The sequence below is a fragment of the Tachyglossus aculeatus genome, chromosome Y4, assembly GCF_015852505.1.
Source record: "Tachyglossus aculeatus isolate mTacAcu1 chromosome Y4, mTacAcu1.pri, whole genome shotgun sequence".
NCBI lineage: Eukaryota > Metazoa > Chordata > Mammalia > Monotremata > Tachyglossidae > Tachyglossus > Tachyglossus aculeatus.
Genome location: NC_052096.1, coordinates 12,821,099 through 12,842,146, shown reverse-complemented (window position 1 = coordinate 12,842,146; position 21,048 = coordinate 12,821,099). Strand labels below are relative to the sequence as shown.

The window sequence follows — 21,048 nt, the reverse complement described above, 5'->3', positions numbered from 1 at the left end:
CTTTAATCCCCATTTTCCAGATGAGGTAACTGAGGCCCAGAGAAGTGTCTTGCCCAAAGTCACACAGCTGACAAATGGCAGAGTCAGGATTAGAACCCATGACCTCTGGCTCCCAAGCCTGGGCTCTTTCCACTGAGCCACGCCTGTCCCATGTCGGCTTTGCACGTAGTAAGCGCTTAACAAATGCCATCGTTAATTAATTAATTAATCCCGGCTCCGCCGCTCGTCTCCTGCGTGATCTTGGGCAAGTCACTTAACATCTCAGGGCCTCAGTTACCTCATGTCTGCTTTGCACATAGTAAGCGCTTAACAAATGCCATCATTAATTAATTAATCAATCCCGGCTCCGCCGCTCGTCTGCTGTGTGATTTTGGGCAAGTCACTTAACATCTCTGGGCCTCAGTTACGTCACGTCTGCTTTGCACATAGTAAGCGCTTAACAAATGCCATCATTAATTAATTAATCCCGGCTCCGCTGCTCGTCTGCTGCGTGACTTTGGGCAAGTCACTTACCTTCTCTGGGCCTCAGTTACCTCATCTGGAAGATGGGGATTGAGACCGTGAGCCCCACTCGGGACAATCAGATCACCTTGTAACCTCCCTAGTGCTTAGAACAGTGCTATGCACAGAGTAAGCGCTTAATAAATGCTATCATTATTGTTATTAATATGATTAATTGAATGAATGAATGAATGAATGAAATGGGGATGAAGGCTGCTCTGCACACAGTAAGCGCTCAATCAATACGATTGAATGAATGAATGTATGTATGACAACCTGATGACCTTGGATCTCCCCCAGCGCTTAGAACAGTGCTTGGCACCTAGTAAGCGCTTAACAAATACCCTTATTATTATTATTATTTCCTGGGCCTCAGTTCCCTCATCTGTCAAGACTGTGAGCCCCACGGGGGACAACCTGATCACCTTGTATCCTCCCCAGTGCTTAGAACAGTGCTTGGCACCTAGTAAGTGCTTAACAAATACCATTATTGTTATTATTATTATTCTTATTCTCTGGGCCTCAGTTCCCTCCTCCGTCAAATGGGGATGAAGACTGCTCTGCACACAGTAAGCGCTCAATCAATATGATTGAATGAATGACAAGCTGATGACCTTGTATTCTCACCAGCGCTTAGAACAGTGCTGGGCACATAGTAGGCGCTTAAGAAAAGCCAAAACCCAGGTCGCCCGAGGGCCAGGCCTGGGTTCTTCCCTCAGGCCCCGGCCGACAGTCGATCGATCGATCGATCGATCGATGGATCGATCGATCTCGTTGGGGGCAGGGGGTGTGTCTGCGTAGTGTTGTGTGTTTTGTCCTCGGCTTCGCACAGCGTCAGCGCTCGAGAAATACGGCTGAATGAATGAATGAGGGAAAGACTGTGGGAGTGGATGAATGAATGAATGGCGGCGTGAGAGATATGGCTGAATGAATGAGGGAAAGACTGGGAGTGGATGGATGAATGGCGGCGTGAGAAATATGGCTGAATGAATGAGGGAAAGACTGGGCGTAGATGAATGAATGAATGAGGGAAAGACTGGGAGTGGATGGATGAATGAATGGCAGCATTAGAAATATGGCTGAATGAATGAGGGAAAGACTGGGAGTGGATGAATGAATGAATGGCGGCGTGACAAATACGGCTGAATGGGTGAATGAATGAGTGAGGGAAAGACTGGGAGTGGATGAATGAATGAATGAATAGCGTTGTGAAAAATACGGCTGAATGAATGAATGAATGAGGGAAAGATTGTGGGAGTGAATGAATGAATGGTGGCGTGAGAAATACTGCTGAATGAATGAATGAATGAACGGGTGAGGGAAAGACTGTAGGAGTGGACGAATGAATGAATGGCGGCGTGAGAAATACGGCTGAATGAATGAATGAGGGAAAGACTGTGGGAGTGAATGAATGAATGGCGGCATGAGAAATATGGCTGAATGAATGAATGAATGAACGAGTGAGGGAAAGACTGGGAGTGAATGAATGAATGGCGGCGTGAGAAATACGGCTGAATGAATGAATGAATGAGTGAGGGAAAGACTGTGGGAGTGGATGAATGAATGAAAGGCAGCGTGAGAAATACTGCTGAATGAATGAATGAGGGAAAGACTGAATGAATGAATGAATGGCGGCGTGATAAATACGGCTGAATGGATGAATGAATGAGTGAGGGAAAGACTGTGGGAGTGGATGAATGAATGAAAGGCAGCGTGAGAAATACGGCTGAATGAATGAATGAAGGAAAGACAGAGTGAATGAATGAATGGCGGCGTGAGAAATACGGCTGAATGAATGAATGAATGAATGAGGGAAAGACTGGGAGTGGACGAATGAATGAATGGCGGCGTGAGAAATACGGCTGAGTGAATGAATGAATGAATGAGGGAAAGACTGGGAGTGGACGAATGAATGAATGGCGGCGTGAGAAATACGGCTGAGTGAATGAATGAATGAGGGAAAGACTGGGAGTGAATGAATGAATGAATGAATAGGGTCGTGAAAAATACGGCTGAATGAATGAATGAATGAGGGAAAGATTGTGGGAGTGAATGAATGAATGGCGGCGTGAGAAATACGGCTGAATGAATGAATGAATGAACGAGTGAGGGAAAGACTGGGAGTGGACGAATGAATGAATGGCGGCGTGAGAAATACGGCTGAATGAATGAATGAGGGAAAGATCGTGGGAGTGAATGAATGAATGGTGGCATGAGAAATATGGCTGAATGAATGAATGAATGAATGAATAAACGAGTGAGGGAAAGGCTGTGGGAGTGAATGAATGAATGGCGGCGTGAGAAATACGGCTGAATGAATGAATGAGTGAGGGAAAGACTGTGGGAGTGGCTGAATGAATGAATGAGGGAAAGACTGCATGAATGAATGAATGAGGGAAAGACAATGAATGAATGAATGGCGGCGTGAGAAATACGGCTGAATGAATGAACGAGTGAGGGAAAGACTGGGAGTGGATGAATGAATGAATGGCGGCGTGAGAAATACGGCTGAATGAATGAATGAGGGAACGACTGTGGGAGTGGATGAATGAATAAATGGCAACGTGAGAAATACGGCTGAATGAATGAATGAGGGAACGACTGTGGGAGTGGATGAATGAATAAATGGCAACATGAGAAATACGGCTGAATGAATGAATGAGGGAAAGACTGTGGGAGTGGATGAATGAATGAATGGCGGCGTGAGAAATACGGCTGAATGAATGAATGAATGAGGGAAAGACTGTGGGAGTGGATGAATGAATGAAAGGCGGCGTGAGAAATACGGATGAATGAATGAATGAGGGAAAGACTGTGGGGGTGGACGAATGAATGAATGGCGGCGTGTGTCTCTCTCGCGCGCTCTCTCTCCCCCTTCACGCGCGCGCGCGCGCGCGCGTGTCCCGCCCCCCACCCGGGACGTGCGCGCCCCCGCGGAGGCGGTGCGACGTCGGGCGGCGCGCGGGCCCCGCCCCCCAGGACGTGCGCGCCCCCGCGGAGGCGGCGCGACGTCGGGCGCCGCGCGCGCCCCCCGCCGCACGGGACCGACCTCACGGGGGAGGGGCCCCGCCTGCCCGGGGCGGCGCGGCCGTGACGCGCGTGCGTACGTGCGTGCGTGCGTGCGCGGTCCCGGCGGCGGCGGCGGCGGTGGAGCGGAGGAGCGGTGGGGGGGGCCACCCGGGGCGGCGGGAGCGGGGTGGCAGGGGCCGCCGGGCCATCCGTCCGTCTGTCCGTCCATCGGTCCGGTCCGTCCGGTCCGTCACCGCCGGGGCAGGGGGGGGAGGGGGGCCGGGTGTCCGGCCGCAGCGCCGCCGCCATCACGGATTTCCTGTGGGACAAGCGCACGGGCCTCGCCGCCAGGACGGTGAGAGAGAAGGGGCGGGAGCGCGCCTGGGGGGGGGAGGGGGGAGCTGGGGGAATAATCATCATAATCATAATGAGAATGGCATTTATTAAGCGCTTACTATGTGCAAAGCCCTGTTCTAAGCGCTGGGGAGGTGACGAGGTGATCAGGTTGCCCCCCGGGGGGCTCCCGGTCTTCATCCCCATTTTCCAGATCGGGGAAACTGAGGCCCAGAGCAGTGAAGCGACTGGCCCGGAGTCACCCGGCTGACAAGTGGAGGAGCCGGGATTTGAACCCGTGACCCCTGACTCCCAAGCCCGGGCTCTTGCCACGGAGCCACGGAGCTGGGGGAATAAGGGGAGGGGGCTCGGGGGCCTGGTAGGTGTATCTTGCCAACTTGTACTTCCTAAGCGTTTAGTACAGTGCTCTGCACACAGTAAGCGCTCAGTAAATACGATTGAATGAATGAATGCGTTGGGGGGGGTGGGAGAATTAGAGGAGGGGTCTGAAGGGGGAGGGGAGAGGGGCTTGGAGCGCCTCGGCCCTGGGAGGGGGGAGCTGGGGGCCTGGAAGGTGTATGTTGCCAACTTGTATTTCCTAAGCGTTTAGTACAGTGCCCTGCATACAGTAAGCGCTCAATAAATACGATTGGATGAATGAATGAATGTGCTGGGGGGGCGGGGGAATTAGAGGAGGGGCCTGAGGGGGGAGGGGAGAGGGGCTTGGAGCGCCTCGGCCCTGGGAGGGGGGAGCTGGGGGGCCTGGAAGGTGTATGTTGCCAACTTGTACTTCCTAAGCGTTTAGTACACAGTAAGCACTCAATAAATACGATTGAATGGATGAATGAATGCGCTGGGGGGGGCGGGGGAATTAGAGGAGGGGTCTGAAGGGGGAGGGGAGAGGGGCTTGGAGCGCCTCGGCCCGGGGAGGGGGGAGCTGGGGCAATTAGGGGAGGGGGCTGGGGGCCTGGAAGGTGTATGTTGCCAACTTGTACTTCCTGAGCGTTTAGTACAGTGCCCTGCATACAGTAAGCGCTCAATAAATACGATTGAATGAATGAATGAATGTGCTGGGGGGGCGGGGGAATTAGAGGAGGGGTCTGAAGGGGGAGGGGGTTGGGGCTTGGAGCGCCTCGGCCCGGGGACGGGGGAGCTGGGGGAATAAGGGGAGGGGGCTCGGGGGCCTGGAAGGTGTATGTTGCCAACTTGTACTTCCTGAGCGTTTAGTACACAGTAAGCGCTCAATAAATACGATTGAATGAATGAATGAATGTGCTGGGGGGCGGGGGAATTAGAGGAGGGGTCTGAAGGGGGAGGGGAGAGGGGCTTGGAGCGCCTCGGCCCTGGGAGGGGGGAGCTGGGGGAATAAGGGGAGGGGGCTCGGGGGCCTGGAAGGTGTATGTTGCCAACTTGTATTTCCTAAGCGTTTAGTACACAGTAAGCACTCAATAAATACGATTGAATGAATGAATGAATGTGTTGGGGGGGCGGGGGAATTAGAGGAGGGGTCTGAAGGGGGAGGGGAGAGGGGCTTGGAGCGCCTCGGCCCTGGGAGGGGCGGGGGGAAGCTGGGGGAATAAGGGGAGGGGGCTCGGGGGCCTGGATGGTGTATGTTGCCAACTTGTACTTCCTGAGCGTTTAGTACAGTGCTCTGCATACAGTAAGCGCTCAATAAATACGATTGGATGAATGAATGAATGCGTTGGGGGGCGGGGGAATTAGAGGAGGGGTCTGAAGGGGGAGGGGGTTGGGGCTTGAAGCGCCTCGGCCCTGGGAGGGGGGAGCTGGGGGGTCTGGAAGGTGTATGTTGCCAACTTGTACTTCCTAAGCGTTTAGTACACAGTAAGCACTCAATAAATACGATTGAATGGATGAATGAATGAATGCGTTGGGGGGGCGGGGGAATTAGAGGAGGGGTCTGAAGGGGGAGGGGGTTAGGGCTTGGAGCGCCTCGGCCCTGGGAGGGGGGAGCTGGGGGAATAAGGGGAGGGGGCTCGGGGGCCTGGAAGGTGTATGTTGCCAACTTGTACTTCCTAAGCGTTTAGTACAGTGCCCTGCATACAGTAAGCGCTCAATAAATACGATTGGATGAATGAATGAATGCGTTGGGGGGGCGGGGGAATTAGAGGAGGGGTCTGAAGGGGGAGGGGAGAGGGGCCTGGAGCGCCTCGGCCCTGGGAGGGGCAGGGGGGAGCTGGGAGAATAAGGGGAGGGGGCTCGGGGGCCTGGATGGTGTATGTTGCCAACTTGTACTTCCTGAGCGTTTAGTACAGTGCTCTGCATACAGTAAGCGCTCAATAAATACGATTGGATGAATGAATGAATGCGTTGGGGGGCGGGGGAATTAGAGGAGGGGTCTGAAGCCCCTTTTAGACTGTGAGCCCCCTTTTAGACTGTGAGCCCACTGTTGGGTAGGGACTGTCTCTATGTGATGCCAATTTGTACTTCCCAAGCGCTTAGTACAGTGCTCTGCACATAGTAAGCGCTCAATAAATACGACTGATTGATTGATTGATTGAAGGGGGAGGGGGTCGGGGCTTGAAGCGCCTCGGCCCTGGGAGGAGGGAGCTGGGGGAATAAGGGGAGGGGGCTCGGGGGCCTGGAAGGTGTATGTTGCCAACTTGTACTTCCTGAGCGTTTAGTACACAGTAAGTGCTCAATAAATACGATTGAATGAATGAATGAATGAATGTATTGGGGAGGAGTGGTCTGAAGGGGGAGGGGGTCAGGGCTTGGAGCCCCTCGGCCCTGGGAGGGGGGAGCTGGGGGAATAAGGGGAGGGGGCTCGGGGGCTTGGAAGGTGTATGTTGCCAGCTTGTACTTCCTAAGCGTTTAGTACAGGGCTCTGCACACAGTAAGCGCTCAATAAATGCGATTGAATGAATGAATGCGTTGGGGGGGGGCGGGGGAATTAGAGGAGGGGTCTGAAGGGGGAGGGGAGAGGGGCTTGGAGCGCCTCGGCCCTGGGAGGGGCAGGGGGAGCTGGGGGAATAAGGGGAGGGGGCTCGGGGGCCTGGAAGGTGTATGTTGCCAACTTGTACTTCCTGAGCGTTTAGTACACAGTAAGCACTCAATAAATACGATTGAATGAATGAATGAATGTGTTGGGGGGGCGGGGGAATAAGAGGAAGGGTCTGAAGGGGGAGGGGAGAGGGGCTTGGAGCACCTCGGCCCTGGGAGGGGGGAGCTGGGGAAATAAGGGGAGGGGGCTGGGGGGCCTGGAAGGTGTATGTTGCCAACTTGTACTTCCTAAGCGTTTAGTACACAGTAAGCGCTCAATAAATGCGATTGAATGAATGAATGAATGTGCTGGGGGGGGAATTAGAGGAGGGGTCTGAAGGGGGAGGGGAGAGGGGCTTGGATCCCCTCAGCCCTGGGAGGGGGAGGGCCCCGGGGGGCTGGGTGGGCCTGGGTCTTGGGGATGGGGGTGATCATTCATTCAGCCGTATTTATTGAGCACTTACCGTGCGCAGAGCACTGTACTAAGCGCCTGGGAAGTGCAGCCCTCATGGTAATCGAGGTTGTAGAGGAGGGCTCCGGGGTCCCCGGGGGGCTGGGGTCTGCAGTGGGGCGGCCGGTGAGGGGTCGCGGGTTCGAAGGAGAGCTTGAAGGGGCCAGTCGGTCAATCGTACCGACGGAGCGCTTACGGTGCGCAGAGCACTGTAGTAAGCGCTCGGGAGAGGACACGACGAGAGTGGAACAGACACATTCCCTGCCCAGAGTGAATTTCCAGTCGAGGGGGGGGGGTCTCAGGGAGGGGTGCGGAGGACGTGCGGCTTGGGCCCACTGGGCTAGACGCCCTCCCCGTGTCACCCCCGTCTTTATATGTTGCCAATTTGTACTTCCCAAGCGCTTAGCACAGTGCTCTGCACATAGTAAGCGCTCAATAAATACGATTGATGATGATGATGATCCCCAACGCAGAGCTTAGCGGACCGAGCCCGGGATTCAGAAGGACCTGGGTTCTAATCCCGGCCCCCGCCACTTGTCTGCCGTGTGACCTTGAGCGAGTCACTTCCCTTCTCCGGGCCTCGGTTACCTCACCTGTAAAAGGGGCGATTGAGAGCGAGTCCCAAGTGGGACAGGGACCGCGTCCAACCCGATTAACCCGCATCGACCCCGGCGCTTAGAACAGTGCCGGGTAAATAGCGTTTGACAAGTACCGTAATTAGTATTATTGTTGCTAAGGATAATAATAATGGCATTTGTGAAGCGCTTATTATGTGCAAAGCACTATCCTAAGCGCTGCGGAGGATACAAGGTGATCAGGTTGTCCCACGCGGGGCTCCCAGTCTTCATCCCCATTTTCCAGGTGAGGGAACTGAGGCCCAGAGAAGTGAAGCGACTCGCCCAAAGTCATCCAGCTGACAAGCGGCGGAGCCAGGATTCGAACCCACGACCTCTGACTCCCAAGCCCGGGCTCTTTCCACAGAGCCATGCTGCTTCTCCGTTAATAATGATGGCATTTGTTAAGCGCTTACTATGTGCCAAGCACTGTTCTAAGCGCCGGGGAGGTTACAAGGTGATGAGGTTGTCCCACGTGGGGCTTCCAGTCTTCATCCCCATTTTCCAGATGAGGGAACTGAGGCCCAGAGAAGTGAAGCGACTCCCCCAAAGTCACCCAGCTGACAAGCGGCGGAGCCGGGACTCGAACCCACGACCTCTGACTCCCAAGCCCGGGCTCTTTCCACAGAGCCACGCTGCTTCTCCGTTAATAATAATAATGATGGCATTTGTTAAGCGCTTACTATGTGCCAAGCACTGTTCTAAGCGCCGGGGAGGTTACAAGGTGATGAGGTTGTCCCACGTGGGGCTTCCAGTCTTCATCCCCATTTTCCAGATGAGGGAACTGAGGCCCAGAGAAGTGAAGCGACTCGCCCAAAGTCACCCAGCTGACAAGCGGCGGAGCCGGGATTCGAACCCACGACCTCTGACTCCCAAGCCCGGGCTCTTTCCACAGAGCCACGCTGCTTCTCCGTTAATAATGATGGCATTTGTTAAGCGCTTACTATGTGCCAAGCACTGTTCTAAGCGCCCGGGAGGTTACAAGGTGATGAGGTTGTCCCACGGGGGGCTCCCAGTCTTCATCCCCATTTTCCAGATGAGGGAACTGAGGCCCAGAGAAGTGAAGCGACTCGCCCAAGGTCACCCAGCTGACAAGCGGCGGAGCCGGGATTCGAACCCACGACCCCTGACTCCCAAGCCCGGGCTCTTTCCACTGAGCCACGATTGTTCTCTGGGCCTCAGTTGCCTCATCCGTTAATTGGGCGTTAGGAGTGTGAGCCCCACGGGGGACGGGGACCGTGTCCAACGGTGCTTGGTACATTCACTCATTCCGTCATATTTATTGAGCGCTTAATGTGTACAGAGCACTGTCCTAAGCGCTTAAAAAGTACCATTATTATTAATTCATTCATTCGGTCGCATTTACTGAGCGCTTACTGTGTGCAGAGCACTAGAGTAGCAGCGTGGCCCGGTGGAAAGAGCCCGGGCTTCGGAGTCAGAGGTCGTGGGTTCGAATCCCGGCTCCGCCAGTTGTCAGCTGGGTGACTTTGGGCGAGTCGCTTCACTCCTCTGGGCCTCAGTTCCCTCATCTGTCAAATGGGGATAAAGACTGGGAGCCCCACGTGGGACAAGCCGATCGCCTTGTAACCTCCCCGGCGCTTAGAACAGTGCTTTGCACATAGTAAGCGCTTAACCAATGCCATCATCATTATTATTATCATTACTAGTAAGTCCGTGTCTGTAATTTATCGATATCAACGTCAGTCTCCCCCCGCTCTAGACTATCAGCTCATGGTGGGCAGGGAATGGACTCTCCCCGTCGCTTAGTCCATTCATTCATTCATTCAGTCGTACTTATTGAGCGCTTCCTGTGTGCAGAGCACTGTGCTAAGCGCTCGGGAGCTGCAAGTCGGCAACGGTTAGAGACGGTCCCCACCCAACGACGGGCCCACAGTCTAGAAGCAGCGTGGTCAGTGGGAAGAGCCCGGGCTTTGGAGTCCGAGGTCACGGGTTCAAATCCCGGCTCCGCCAATTGTCAGCTGGGTGACTTTGGGCGAGTCCCTTTACTTCTCTGGGCCTCAGTTTCCTCATCTGCAAAATGGGGATTAAGACGGTGAGCCCCCCCCGTGGGACAACCTGATCACCTGGTAACAGTGCTGTGCACATAGTAAGCGCTTAATAAATACCGTCATTATTACTATTAGAAGGGGGAGGCAGACGACAAAACAAAACATGCGGATGGGTGTCAAGTCAGTCCAATCAGTCAATCAGTCGTATTTATTGAGCGCTTACTGTGGGCAGAGCACTGTACTAAACGCTTAGGAAGTCCAAGTTGGCAACATCTAGAGACAGTCGCTACCCAACAGTGGGCTCACAGTCCAGCGCACTGCACATTCAATTCAGTCGTATTTATTGAGCGCTTACTGTGTGCAGAGCACTGGACTAAGCGCTTGGGAAGTCCCAAGTTGGCAACATAGAGAGACGGTCCCTACCCAACAGCGGGCTCGCGGTCTAGAAGGGGGAGACAGACAACAAAACCAAACCTATTAACAAAATAAAATAAATAGAATAAATATGTACAAATAAAATAAATAGAGGAGGCCTTCCCAGACTGAGCCCCTTCCTTCCTCTCCCCCTCGTCCCCCTCTCCATCCCCCCCATCTTACCTCCTTCCCTTCCCCACAGCACCTGTATCTATGTTTGTACATATTTATTACTCTATTTTACTTGTACATATCCTATTTATTTTATCTTGTTACTATGGTTTTGTTCTCCGTCTCCCCCTTTTAGACTGTGAGCCCACTGTTGGGCAGGGACTGTCTCTAGATGTTGCCAACTTGTACTTCCCAAGCGCTTAGTCCAGTGCTCTGCACACAGTAAGCGCTCAGTAAAGACGATTGATTGATTGATTGATTGGCAACATATAGAGACAGTCCCTACCCAACAGTGGGCTCACAGCGTGCTGCACACGGGAAGCGCGCGATGAGTACGACCGAATGAGTGAATTAGGGGGCGAGGGGGTCCCGCTGGTGGGTAGGGACCGTCTCTCTATGTTGCCAACTTGTCCTTCCCAAGCGCTTAGTCCGGTGCTCTGCACACGGTAAGCGCTCAATAAATATGATTGATTGATTGGAGAGCGGGGGGGGGGGGGTCCCGGCTCATCCTGCCCTCCCTCTGCCCACCCGCCCACCTCGCTCTCTTCCTCCCTTCAAGGCCCTGCTGAGAGCTCACCTCCTCCAGGAGGCCTTCCCACACTCAGCCCCTTCCTTCCTCTCCCCCTCGTCCCCCTCTCCACCCCCCCATCCTACCTCCCTCCCTTCCCCACAGCACCTGGATAGATGTATGTACATATTTTTTTACTCTAATTTATTTCTACATATCCTATTTTGTTAGCATGTCTGGTTTTGTTCTCCGCCTCCCCCTTTCAGACCGCGAGCCCGCTGTCGGGTAGGGCCCGTCTCTAGATGTTGCCAACTTGGACGTCCCAAGTCCAGTGCTCTGCACGTAGTAAGCGCTCGATCAATACGATTGATGATGATGATGATGATGATCCTGGCTCCCGCCCCCCCCCCCCCCCCCCCCCAGATGCCCCACCCCCGCCGCTACCGGTCATCGGAGCGGGGCAGCTACCGCGGGCGGAAGCACAAGCGGCGGAGGAGCCGGTCGTGGTCCCGCAGCAGCAGCGACCGCACGCGCCGGCCCCGGCGGGAAGACAGTTACCACGTCCGCTCGCGGAGGTGACCCCCGCCGGGCGACCCTCCCTCCTCCCGGGCGGCGGGCGGGCCGGGGCGGCGCGGGCCGGGGCGGCGGGGGACCCGGCTCACGCCCCCTTCCCCCCCCCACCCCCCGTCCTCCCGTCCGTCCCGGGCAGCTACGGGGACCGCTCGCCCGACCGGCGGCCGTACGCCCGGCGCTACTGCGGCGGCGGCGGCTACCGGAGCCGGGACCGCGGCCAGCCGTACTGTCTCCCCGACTGCCGCGGCTCCTATGACGCCTACCGGGGCAGCCGCAGGAAACCTCGCCGCCACCAGCGCCGCACTCGCACTTTCAGCCGCTCCTCCACGGTCAGTCCCGGGGGGTCCGGCGGGGACGGGGACCCCCCCGGGGACCCCCCGCGGCCTGACGCCGTCCCCCGTCCCGCCAGCAGCGCAGCAGCCGGAGGGCCAAGAGCGTGGAGGACGACGCCGAGGGCCACCTCGTCTACCACATCGGCGACTGGCTCCAGGACCGATGTACGCACCCGTCCCGGGGTCGGGGTGCGGAGGAGCGGCGGGGCCCGGTGTCCGGAGTCCGAGGTCACGGGTTCCAGCGCCGGCTCCGCCGATCCGGGGTTGGGGTTGGAGGAGCACCGTGGCTCGGCGGCTTTGGAGGCCGAGGTCGTGGGTTCGGACGCTCGGCGGCTGGGGGCTTCTCTGGGCCTCGGTGACCTCACCTGGAAAATGGGGGTCAATCAATCAATCAATCAATCATATTGAGCGCTTACTGTGTGCAGAGCACTGGACTAAGCTCTTGGGAAGTACAAATTGGCAACATATAGAGACAGTCCCTACCCAACAGTGGGCTCACAGTCTAAAAGGGGGAGACGGAGAACAAAAAAAAACAACAAAAAAACGTGAAGACGGTGAGCCCCCCGTAACCTCCCCAGCGCTTGGAACGGTGCTTTGCACGTAGCAAGCGCTTCAAGAGAAGCAGCGGGGCTCAGTGGAAAGAGCCCGGGCTTTGGAGTTGGAGGTCATGGGTTCAAATCCCAGCTCCGCCAATTGTCAGCTGGGTGACTTTGGGCAAGGCACTTCACTTCTCTGGGCCTCAGTTCCCTCATCTGTAAAATGAGGATTAAGACTGTGAGCCCCCTTTGGGGCCACCTGATCACCTTGTAACCTCCCCGGCGCTTAGAACAGTGCTTTGCACATAGTAAGCGCTTAATAAATGCTATTATTATTATTATTCATAAATGCCATCATTCTTATTATCCTCATCTAGAAAATGGGGGTGAAGACTGCGAGCCCCCCGGGGGACAACCTGATGGCCTTGTAACCTCCCCAGCTTAATCAATCAATCAGTCGTATTTATTGAGCACTTACGGTGTGCAGGGCACCGTACTAAGCGCTTGGGAAGTCCAAGTTGGCAACATATAATAATAATAATGTTGGCATTTGTTAAGCGCTTACTATGTGCAAAGCACTGTTCTAAGCGCTTGGGAAAGTGATCAGGGTGTCCCACGTGGGGCTCACAGTCTTAATCCCCATTTTCCAGATGAGGTAACTGAGGCTCAGAGAAGTGAAGTGACTTGCCCCGGGTCACCCAGCAGACGTGTGGCGGAGCCGGGATTCGAACCCATGACCCCCGACTCCGCAGCCCGGGCTCTTTCCACTGAGCCACGCCGCTTTCTATGGAGACGGTCCCTACCCAACAGTGGGCTCACAGTCTAGAAGCTTAATAAATGACGTCATTATTATTATTAGGGTCGCCGCTTTCTATGGAGACGGTCCCTACCCAACAGTGGGCTCACAGTCTAGAAGCTTAATAAATGACGTCATTATTATTATTATTATTAGGGTCGCTCCCCAATTCCCGGGACGGGGGCGGGGGTCGCGCCCCGCCTCCCCCCCGGCTGACGCGCCGTTCCCCCTCCGCAGATGAGATCGTCAGCACCCTCGGGGAGGGGACGTTCGGCCGCGTGGTGCATTGCCTGGACCACCGCAGGTACGGAGGGATCGGCCCGGCCCGTTCAGCGCGCGCATGCTCGCTACGTGGCGGAGCGGTGGAAGGGGGAGAGCATCCTCGAACCCGGCCTCGAGGCTTCAAACCGTCCCGGGTGGTCGAGCCCGTTGCCCAGAGAGGGAGATTTCAGGAGCCCCAGAGAGGGGTGGAAAATAGAGAAGCGGCTAGAGCCCTGGCGTTGCCGACTTGTACCTCCCAAGCGCTCAGTACAGTGCCCCGCACGCGGCGCTCATAAATGCGGCGGAACGAATGAACGAGATGGACACTTAACGGAGAAGCAGCGTGGCCCAGTGGGAAGAGCACGGGTTTGGGAGTCAGAGGTCGCGGGTTCCGATCCCGGCTCCGCCAATTTGGGCAAGTCACTTCTCTGGGCCTCCGTGACCTCCCCTGGAAAACGGGGGTGAAGGCTGGGAGCCCCCCCGAATTGGCAGCTGTGTGACTTCGGGCAAGTCACTTCATCATCATCATCACCATCATCAATTGTATTTATTGAGCGCTTACTATGTGCAGAGCACTGTACTAAGCGCTTGGGAAGTACAAATTGGCAACACTTCTCCGGGCCTCAGTGACCTCCTCTGGAAAACGGGGATGAAGGCTGGGAGCCCCCCCCGAATTGGCAGCTGTGTGACTTCGGGCAAGTCACTTCATCATCACCATCATCAATCGTATTTATTGAGCGCTTACTATGTGCAGAGCACTGTACTAAGCGCTTGGGAAGTACAAATTGGCAACACTTCTCCGGGCCTCAGTGACCTCCTCTGGAAAACGGGGATGAAGGCTGGGAGCCCCCCCGAATTGGCAGCTGTGTGACTTCGGGCAAGTCACTTCATCATCATCATCATCAATCGTATTTATTGAGCGCTTACTATGTGCAGAGCACTGTACTAAGCGCTTGGGAAGTACAAATTGGCAACACTTCTCCGGGCCTCAGTGACCTCCTCTGGAAAACGGGGATGAAGGCTGGGAGCCCCCCCGAATTGGCAGCTGTGTGACTTCGGGCAAGTCACTTCATCATCACCATCACCATCAATCGTATTTATTGAGCGCTTACTATGTGCAGAGCACTGTACTAAGCGCTTGGGAAGTACAAATTGGCAACACTTCTCCGGGCCTCAGTGACCTCCTCTGGAAAACAGGGGTGAAGGCTGGGAGCCCCCCCCGAATTGGCAGCTGTGTGACTTCGGGCAAGTCACTTCATCATCATCATCACCATCAATCGTATTTATTGAGCGCTTACTATGTGCAGAGCACTGTACTAAGCGCTTGGGAAGTACAAATTGGCAACACTTCTCCGGGCCTCAGTGACCTCCTCTGGAAAACGGGGATGAAGGCTGGGAGCCCCCCCCAGCCGTGGGACAACCCGATCACCTTGTAACCTCCCCAGCGCTTCGAACGGTGCTTTGCACATAGTAAGCGCTTAATAAATACGATTGATGATGATGATGATGAAGTGACTTGCCCGAAGTCACACAGCTGCCAATTCGGGGGGGGGGCTCCCAGCCTTACTAATCCCAGCCAGGATTAGTATTATTATTAATGGGAATCTAAAGGCAGGTTCGTAGGGGCCGTAAGTCGGGGGCGGGGAGGTTATCGAGTAGCCCGCCGGAGATGGGGGTGCGGAGCGGGGAAGGGGCCGGGGGGGGGGTCCGTCCCCGCTCACCTCCCGCCCCCCGATTCCGTCCCCCAGGGGCGGGGCCCGCGTGGCCTTAAAGATCATCAAGAACGTGGAGAAGTACAAGGAGGCCGCCCGGCTGGAGATCAACGTCCTGGAGAAGATCAACGAGAAGGACCCGGACAACAAGAAGTGAGGCGACCCCCCCCCGAACCCCGGGGCGGGGGGACGGCGGGGAGGCGGGTGCGAGCGGGACTGAGAGGCCTCCCCGGGCCCCCCCCCCCCCGCCAGCCTCTGCGTCCAGATGTTCGACTGGTTCGACTACCACGGCCACATGTGCATCTCCTTCGAGCTGCTGGGCCTGAGCACCTTCGACTTCCTCAAGGACAACAACTACGTGCCCTACCCCATCCAGCACGTGCGCGACATGGCCTACCAGCTCTGCCGGGCCGTCAAGTGTGAGCCGGGGGAGCGAGGGCGCGGGGGGGGGTGGTTTATGAAGCGCTTACTGTGTGCGAAGCACCGTCCTGAGCGCTGGGGCGGTTACAAGGCGATCAGGTCGTCCCACGGGGGGGGGGGCCTCGCGGTCCTGATCCCCATTTTCTGACTGAGGCCCAGAGAAGCGAAGTGACTTGCCCAGGGTCACCCAGCTGACAGTTGGTGGAGCCTGGGATTTGAACCCCCGACCTCTGACTCGTACCTCGCTCTCGCCTGTCCCGCCATCGACCCCCGGCCCACGTCCTCCCCCGGGCCTGGAATGCCCTCCCTCTGCCCCTCCGCCAAGCTCGCTCTCTTCCTCCCTTCAAGGCCCTGCTGAGAGCTCACCTCCTCCAGGAGGCCTTCCCAGACTGAGCCCCTTCCTTCCTCTCCCCCTCGTCCCCCTCTCCATCCCCCCATCTTACCTCCTTCCCTTCCCCACAGCACCTGTATATATGGATATATGGTTGTACATATTTATTACTCTATTTATTTATTTATTTTACTTGTACATTTCTATCCTATCTATCTTATTTTGTTGGTATGTTTGGTTCTGTTCTCTGTCTCCCCCTTTTAGACTGTGAGCCCACTGTTGGGTAGGGACTGTCTCTATGTGTTGCCAATTTGTACTTCCCAAGCACTTAGTCCAGTGCTCTGCACATAGTAAGCGCTCAATAAATACGATTGATTGATTGACAGTTGGCGGAGCCCGGGATTTGAACCCCCGACCTCTGACTCGTACCTCGCTCTCGCCTGTCCCGCCATCGACCCCCGGCCCACGTCCTCCCCCGGGCCTGGAATGCCCCCAATCCCTCCACCCATCCGCCAAGCTTGCTCTCTTCCTCCCTTCAAGGCCCTGCTGAGAGCTCACCTCCTCCAGGAGGCCTTCCCACACTCAGCCCCTTCCTTCCTCTCCCCCTCGTCCCCCTCTCCATCCCCCCCATCTTACCTCCTTCCCTTCCCCACAGCACCTCTATATATGTATATGTTTGTACATATTTTTTACTCTATTTTATTTGTACATATCTATTCTATTTATTTTGTTAGTAGGTTTGGTTTTGTTCTCTGTCTCCCCCTTTTAGACTGTGAGCCCACTGTTGGGTAGGGCCTGTCTCTCTATGTTGCCAATTTGTACTTCCCAAGCGCTTAGTCCAGTGCTCTGCACACAGACCGGCTCTAGACGTGGCCAACTTGGACTTCCCAAGCGCTTAGTACAATGCTGTGCACACAGTTAGGCGCTCAATAAATACGATTGACTGAGAGCTCACCTCCTCCAGGAGGCCTTCCCAGACTGAGCCCCTTCCTTCCTCTCCCCCGTCCCCCTCTCCAACCCCCCATCTTATCTCCTTCCCTTCCCCACAGCACCTCTATATATGTATACATGTTTGTACATATTTACTACTCTATTTATTGATTGATTTATTTTACTTGTACATATCTATTCTATTTATTTTATTTTGTTAGTACGTTTGGTTTTGTTCTCTTTCTCCCCCTTTTAGACTGTGAGCCCACTGGTGGGTAGGGCCTGTCTCTCTATGTTGCCAATTTGTACTTCCCAAGCGCTTAGTCCGGTGCTCTGCACATAGTAAGCGCTCAATAAATACGATTGATGATGATGACGACTCCAAAGCCCGGGCTCTTTCCACCGAGCCAGGAGGAGGAGGGAGCCGGGGTCCGCCTGACGGCCCGTTTCCGCCCCCCCCGCAGTCCTCCACGACAACAAGCTGACGCACACGGACCTGAAGCCGGAGAACATCCTGTTCGTCAATTCGGACTACGAGCTCACCTACAACTTGGAGAAGGTGGGCGCCGGTGGGGGGGCTTCCACTACGCCGGGGGGGACCCCGAGAACCGATCCCGCCCCCTCTGCCTCCTCCCGGCCGGCCCCTCTCGCGCACTCGCCCCCCCCACCTCCACCCCCGGCGCCCGCGCCCGTCCGCCCGCCCCGGGCCCGCGAGCTGACGGCCGCCCGCCCGGCAGAAGCGGGACGAGCGCAGCGTGAAGTGCACGGCCGTGAGGGTGGTGGACTTTGGCAGTGCCACCTTCGACCACGAGCACCACAGCACGATAGTGTCCACCCGCCACTACCGGGCCCCCGAGGTCATCCTAGGTGAGGGGCCGGGGTACCTGGGGGGCTCTTTCGGGGGGGGGGGCCAGCCCAGCCCGCCGGGGGCTGACGGACCTCTCCCCTTCCGCCGCCCCGCAGAGCTCGGCTGGACGCAGCCGTGCGACGTCTGGAGCATCGGCTGCATCGTGTTCGAGTACTACGTGGGCTTCACCCTGTTTCAGGTGCGGGGGCGGCGGGCCGGGGGGCGGCGGGCCCCGGGGCGGGAGGTTCAGCTGACCTCCCTGTGTCTTCATCCCCCAGACCCACGATAACCGGGAACACCTGGCCATGATGGAACGGATACTGGGGCCCATCCCGTCGCGGATGATCCGGAAGACGAGGTGAGGTGGGGGGGGCCCCGCCTGTCTCGGTCCCACGTCCGGTGCCCTGAGCGTCCGTGCGGGTGTCCCCCCCCGTGCCCTCCCCGCCCCGAACCTTTCCGGGATCCCAGCCTCGACGGATGCCCAGGACGGATTTCCCCAGGGGAATAATAATAAGGATGGCGTTTATTAATAATAATAATAATAATAATAATGGCATTTATTAAGCGCTTACTATGTGCAAAGCACTGTTCTAAGCGCTGAGGAGGCTACAAGATGATCAGGTTGTCCCACCTGGGGCTCACAGTCTTAATCCCCATTTTACAGATGAGGGAACTGAGGCTCAGAGAAGTGACGTGACTTGCCCAAAGTCACACAGCTGACAAGTGGCGGAGTGGGACTTGAACCCATGACCTCTGACTCCAAAGCTCGTGCTCTTTCCACTGAGCCACGCTGCTTCTCTAGACTAGACTAAGCGTTTATTAAGCGCTTACTATGTGCAAAGCCCTGTTCTAAGCACTGGGGAGCTTACAGGGTGATCAGGTTGTCCCACGTGGGGCTCACCGTCTTCATCCTCATTTGACAGATGAGGGAACTGAGGCCCAGAGAAGTGAAGTGACTTGCCCGAAGTCACACAACTGACAGTAGGCGGAGCTGGGATTTGAACCCATGACCTCCGACTCCAAAGCCTGGGCTCTTTCCACTGAGCCATGCTGCTTCTCAATGATGGCATTTGTTAAGCGCTTACTATGTGCCAAGCACTGTTCTAAGAGCTGGGGGGGTGGATACAAGGTAATCAGGTTGTCCCATGGGGGCCCCCCAGGATTCACCCCCATTTTCCAGATGAGGTCACTGAGGCCCAGAGAAGTGAAGTGACTCGCCCAAAGTCACACAGCTGACAGTAGGCGGAGCTGGGATTTGAACCCATGACCTCCGACTCCAAAGCCCGCTCTCTTTCCACCGAGCCACGCTGCTTCTCGATGATGGCAATAATGATGGCGTTTGTTAAGCGCTTACTATGTGCCAAGCACTGTTCTAAGCGCTGGGGGGATGGATACAAGGTAATCAGGTTGTCCCACGGGGGGCCCACAGGATTCACCCCCCATTTCACAGTTGAGGGAACTGAGGCTCAGAGAAGTGAAGTGACTTGCCCAAAGTCACCCAGCTGATGAGTGGCAGAGCCGGGATTAGAACCCACGACCTCTGACTCCCAAGCCCGGGCTCTTTCCACCGAGCCACGCTGCTCCTCTGTAGCGGTAACGGGGGCCGCCCGGTCCCCCCCCAGCCCCAGCGTGGCTCGGTGGAAAGAGCCCGGGCTTTGGAGCCGGAGGTCACGGGTTCAAATCCCGGCTCCGCCACTTGTCAGCTGACTTGGGCAAGTCATCATCATCATCAATCGTATTTATTGAGCGCTTCCTATGTGCAGAGCACTGGACTAAGCGCTTGGGAAGGACAAATTGGCAACATCTAGAGACGGTCCCTACCCGACAGCGGGCTCACAGTCGAAAAGGGGGAGACGGAGAACAAAACCAAACGTACTAACAAAAGAAAATAAATAGATATGTACAAATAAAATAGAGTAATAAATATGTACAAACATATATCCAGGTGCTGTGGGGAAGGGAAGGAGGTAAGATGAGGGGGAGAGGAAGGAAGGGGAGAGGAAAGTCACTTCACTTCTCTGGGCCTCAGTTACCTCAGCTGTCAAATGGGGGTGAATCCTGTGGGCCCCCCGTGGGACAACCTGATTACCTTGTATCCACCCCCCCAGCGCTTAGAACAGTGCTTGGCACATAGTAAGCGCTTAACAAATGCCATCATCGAGAAGCAGACGGTCCCTACCCAACAACGGGCTCACAGTCTAAAAGGGGGAGACGGAGAACAAAACCAAACGTACTAACAAAAGAAAATAAATAGAATAGATATGGACAAATAAAATAGAGTAATAAATCTGTACAAACACATATCCAGGTGCTGTGGGGAAGGGAAGGAGGTAAGATGAGGGGGAGAGGAAGGAAGGGGAGAGGAAAGTCACTTCACTTCTCTGGGCCTCAGTTCCCTCATCTGGAAAATGGGGGATGACGACTGTGAGCCCCCCGAGGGACCACCTGGTAACCTCCCCAGCGCTTAGAACGGCGCTTTGCACATAGTGAGCGCTTAATTAATGCCATCCTTCATTCATTCGCTCCCGGGCAATGCCTGACGCCCACCGCCGCAGGAAGCAGAAGTATTTTTACCGCGGCCGGCTGGACTGGGACGAGAACACGTCGGCCGGACGCTACGTCCGGGAGAACTGCAAACCGCTCCGCGTGAGTGGGCCGGGGCCGGGGGGCGGGGGCCCCGGGCGGGACGGCACCCACCCCCCGGCGGCCGGGCTGACCCCCCGAGCCGCCCCCCCTCCCCAACAGCGCTACTTGACGTCCGAGGCCGAGGAACACCACCAGCTCTTCGACCTGATCGAGGGCATGTTGGAGTACGAGCCGGCCAAGCGGCTGGCCCTGGGCGAGGCCCTGCAGCACCCCTTCTTCGCCCGCCACCCGCGCGCCCCGCCGCCCAGCCCCCCGCTCTGGGACGCCACCCGGGACATCAGCCGGTGACGCTCGGGACGCCCCCCCCCCCCGCCCCTCCCCGGGGAACGGACTGGGACCTTGGTGCTTCTTTTTTTTTTTTTTTTTTAAATATATATATAGATATATATATATACACATACACGCACACTGGGGAGGGAGCCCCCCCGGACCCCTGTGAATATGTGACATAATGTAAATACCGCCGGCGGCCGCCCTGGACCCCCAGGGCCGTGTACAGACCCCCGACCCCCGCGGGCGGCGGCGGCGGCCCCGGACGCTCTTGTTTTATAAGACATTTTGTACAGTCTCCGTGAGAATAAATCTGATCTGTGGATTGAGGGGACGGACCAGCCTCCTGCCCTCACCCCGTTTGGGGGGCGGGAGGGAAGCCAT

General features: G+C 56.2%; 1 protein-coding gene across 2 annotated transcripts; it reads left to right on the top strand.

Annotated features, from left to right (window-relative positions):
• The first annotated feature begins 3,785 nt into the window (after positions 1 to 3,785).
• CLK2 (CDC like kinase 2) lies at positions 3,786 to 20,682 on the top strand. Of its 2 annotated transcripts, XM_038768676.1 has the most exons (13): positions 3,786 to 3,865; positions 11,434 to 11,585; positions 11,720 to 11,912; positions 11,993 to 12,080; positions 13,485 to 13,551; positions 15,257 to 15,373; positions 15,473 to 15,639; positions 17,366 to 17,460; positions 17,639 to 17,768; positions 17,865 to 17,947; positions 18,027 to 18,106; positions 20,304 to 20,394; positions 20,494 to 20,682. In XM_038768676.1, exons 2-13 carry the CDS (start codon positions 11,434 to 11,436, stop codon positions 20,680 to 20,682), a joined length of 1,452 nt encoding a protein of 483 aa, XP_038624604.1. In that variant the 5' UTR covers positions 3,786 to 3,865. The 2 variants fall into 2 exon arrangements, with proteins under 2 accessions (XP_038624604.1, XP_038624605.1); XM_038768677.1 differs by lacking the exon at positions 3,786 to 3,865 and having other exon boundaries at positions 11,996 to 12,080.
• Positions 20,683 to 21,048: the final 366 nt, after the last annotated feature.